Here is a 3,354-nt window from a genome sequence, read left to right as displayed (position 1 = left end):
AAAAAGCAACAACAACTCCGCCCCCCCCCCCCCCCAACAAACCAAAAACTCCAAAACCAAACCAAAATTCAGGCCAGAATAGTCTAAAACTCACTTATTCCCTTTCTGGGAAATATTTACATGTGCTATGTAAATGTGTAACTTGAAAGGAAACAAGTTTTGCTATGATGTGGTGATTCTTGGTGAACCTTTCCTCCCCGCCTCCCTCTTTCCTCTCTTAAGTATCTGCTCTCACAGATGAGATTAATCCATATACAACCAGTTTTAGTGACCAGTTCGAATTCAATGTCCAAATATCAATATCTGAATTGCTATTGTTTTCTCTGTGGGTCTCTAACGGACAGAAAGCATTAAAGCAGACAATGACACCCCACTGGCTACTTGAGAAATAACTGAAAAAGTGGGTAGAACAGTGCAATAAAGGGGGTTAAGGAATATAAGGGTTCATTTAGCTCCAACACCAGTGGTACTGGCCCCTGCTGGAGGTAGGACCCTGGTTAAGCTACAGACCCAACCTACTACCTTGCCATCTTGTTTTAAGATGGTTGGAAACTGTGCTCCGTAGTAAGACTGTCAACAGACTTACACTCCACTCAGCTAGCAAAATATACTCGGGAGGTACAATTTCATTCTATCTTCATTTTGTTGGTAGCAGCTTTAATACTCCATTACTCTCCTTTAATTACTCCCCTATCTCAGATGGATGAAAGCGTTAAAACAATGTGCCAGCTGCTACGGTTTCTCTACCCATCTTGTTCCATCACAATAAACAAACATCACTGCTTTTTACCAGCAGCTTATAGAAACTGATGCTGAAACATTTTACCTGTCGAAATGATTCTTCTTCCTGATCCTCCAGGACAGAGTTCTCATCAAAATCAATTTCACGATCGTACATTTGCATATTGTACTCCTTCCAAGAAAGTAATCCATCACCATCTTTGTCATAGTCGTTGAAGTGTTGCTTAGCTTCTTGTGTAACATAATGTTTAAAAGACTGCTGTATCCAGGAGCTCAGCTCATCTGTGAAAATCATTAAAAAATAATAAAATGTAAAAAATCAGAATCATCTGCACTATAAAAACTGTAAAAGATACCACAGGTCTGTTCAGTCTGGAACATACTCTGCAAATCAGATGTAAGCATATAGGGAAGAGGTTACTTAAAGCAAAACAATCTGTTTACGCTATGGCTTTCTTTTCCAAGTTAACTGAATGAGAGAATAGATCACAGCTTCAGTTTTCTTTGGTAGTACCATTTCCCCATGGATACCCTTAGACTAGAGTTACATGGTGGCTTTAATACGGCCTATACAGGTGCTGCCAGAAAAAGTGTGATACACCTGGGGAATGGCAGGTAAAAATGATTACAGATAGTGTTCACATTGCTGCACAGCAGAGTGAATCACCAGAAACTTCTCTAAGTTTTCAGCTGAGAAATTGCCCTTCCTGAGCTCACTGGGACCTGGACAAGGGAAGCTGCAGCCTGACCCTTCTGGTGCCTGCTGACAGGAATGTCAGCTTGCAGTGATGATGTGGCCACACCTTTCAAATCTGAAGCCAAATGACGCTGTCGCTCCTTTCATCTTTTAATCATTTTTTTTGTCTTCAGGTCTTTATAAAAAATGATGCTGAATATGGTTTAAACAGACAACTCTAAACATGACTTGGTACCCCAAAAAGACATTGTTCCCATCTGTTTTGGGTTTCTTCTAAAAAATCCACCAACTACCATACAATTAATCAAGCCTTATGTATTCTGGAAATGCCTTTAAGCTACTTGTTTTTATAGAAATGTGGTGAAAAGAAATAAAGCTTAATATACAGATGAATTCACATAAATACATCAAAGTTACTTCCTTTAAAGAAGATGGGGAGAACATACTTTCTCAGGTACCTGGAAGGGGAAGACAACTTCCTCAGCATTGCAAAATACTGCTAAATCAACTCATCTGCAATCCTGCTCTAAAAAGTCCTGATGACTACTAAAATATCCTACAGAATTCTACTTAAGAAAAACCTTACAGCATTTTTTAGATACCAAAATATCTTATTCTATCCTTCTTGACAGAAGCGTCAAAGGAGTTTCAATACAGCTTTATGAGGTTTATTTAAATGCCTTTGAAAAGCAGCAAGAGATTTTTAAAAATATACTCTGAATACTGAATTTGAATTACCAAAGGAACCAACTTTCTAACAGATTCAGTGAATTGATTCAATGTGCAGAGGCGTGCATGCCATGGCTTGTGCTGAAGCTTTGTGCACAAAACCAGCACTGCCTTACAAGAACCTGCAACGCGACTTCTTAAAGATGGGCAGCATCTAATTTATAGCATGGTTTTATTCCCAGCATTTAAGGCATGAGGCACAACCATCTGAACATGTCATGTCCAGTGCCATTAATCAGAAATACTTAATGCTCTGACATTAGAGAAGCAGTATTCATACATCACATCTTCTGTCACTGTTAGCCTCCAAGCAGAGGCACGACTAACAAGAAGAAATTCTCAAAGAATGTTTTGCAATACACTGAGAAATAAATGAGCTGAAAAAGCTTCAATACTATAAACTTTTTACTGTAAAAACACATTCCACTGTGAGTTTTCCTTTGAGAAGTGAAGGGAAGGCAAGTTTCCATTGGACTTGATAAGGATGGAGTATGGGTTGTATTTCTGCATTTTAAATAGACCTCTTCCCTTATAGCTTTCCCATTGTGAACTGCCTGTTGCTTGTCACAGGGATAAGCCAGCCCACTGAAGTCATATACTACCTCACCTCTACCCAGTCAGAGGCTGGAACACTGAAGTAAGAGTGCCGTTGATTAGTTTCAGCATATGAAGTGAAAGACATTCAAGAGATAGAGTTGATCTTGTCTATATTTTATCCTCTCACCTAGAAAGCTTCCTGCATGTCCAATATCATGTTAATGAAATATCACTGTTCCAGTGTTTGAACAAGGATTCTACTTGCTCTCTGTGTGCGCACTTGAGAGACTTTCATTTTTGTCAAAATCACAGCAAAACAACAAAAATACATTTTAATAGTGAGGTTTTAAATTAAAAAAGAAAAAGCATCATGAAGTACTGAAAGGAAGGGCCTGAGTTTACTGTGGAGTTCACAAGTTTGACTGATAAAAATCTGTCTGAGACATTTGATACCACATAGTGATGGAATGAATACATGATCTCTCAGTGTCAGTTAGTGTCACCAGGTACTGAAACTCATGTATGTAGGACTATGCCCGCAGTGCCCTTTCTTCGCCTCTTAAACTTGCTCCGAGTGGCACAACCAGGATTTCAAGCACAGAAACCCACTTGATTCAAAGTGGCTTCGGACGTGCAAGGAGCAGGTACGA

The 3,354-nt window shown here is 39.2% G+C and overlaps 1 protein-coding gene across 1 annotated transcript in view; it reads right to left on the bottom strand.

Annotated features, from left to right (window-relative positions):
* Nucleotides 1–1,023, bottom strand: part of RCN2 (reticulocalbin 2, EF-hand calcium binding domain) — a gene marked incomplete at its 5' end in the record, with an annotated part of 9,010 nt that extends 7,987 nt beyond the window's left edge. The window contains one exon of the mRNA XM_010020502.1: nt 827–1,023. Within this exon, the coding sequence (XP_010018804.1) occupies nt 827–1,023 (197 nt within the window). The remainder of the gene's footprint in view (nt 1–826) is intronic.
* Nucleotides 1,024–3,354: the final 2,331 nt, after the last annotated feature.

This window comes from Nestor notabilis, unplaced genomic scaffold (assembly GCF_000696875.1).
Source record: "Nestor notabilis isolate BGI_N333 unplaced genomic scaffold, ASM69687v1 scaffold10270, whole genome shotgun sequence".
Classification (NCBI taxonomy): domain Eukaryota; kingdom Metazoa; phylum Chordata; class Aves; order Psittaciformes; family Psittacidae; genus Nestor; species Nestor notabilis.
This window is presented reverse-complemented; position numbering and strand designations above follow the sequence as displayed.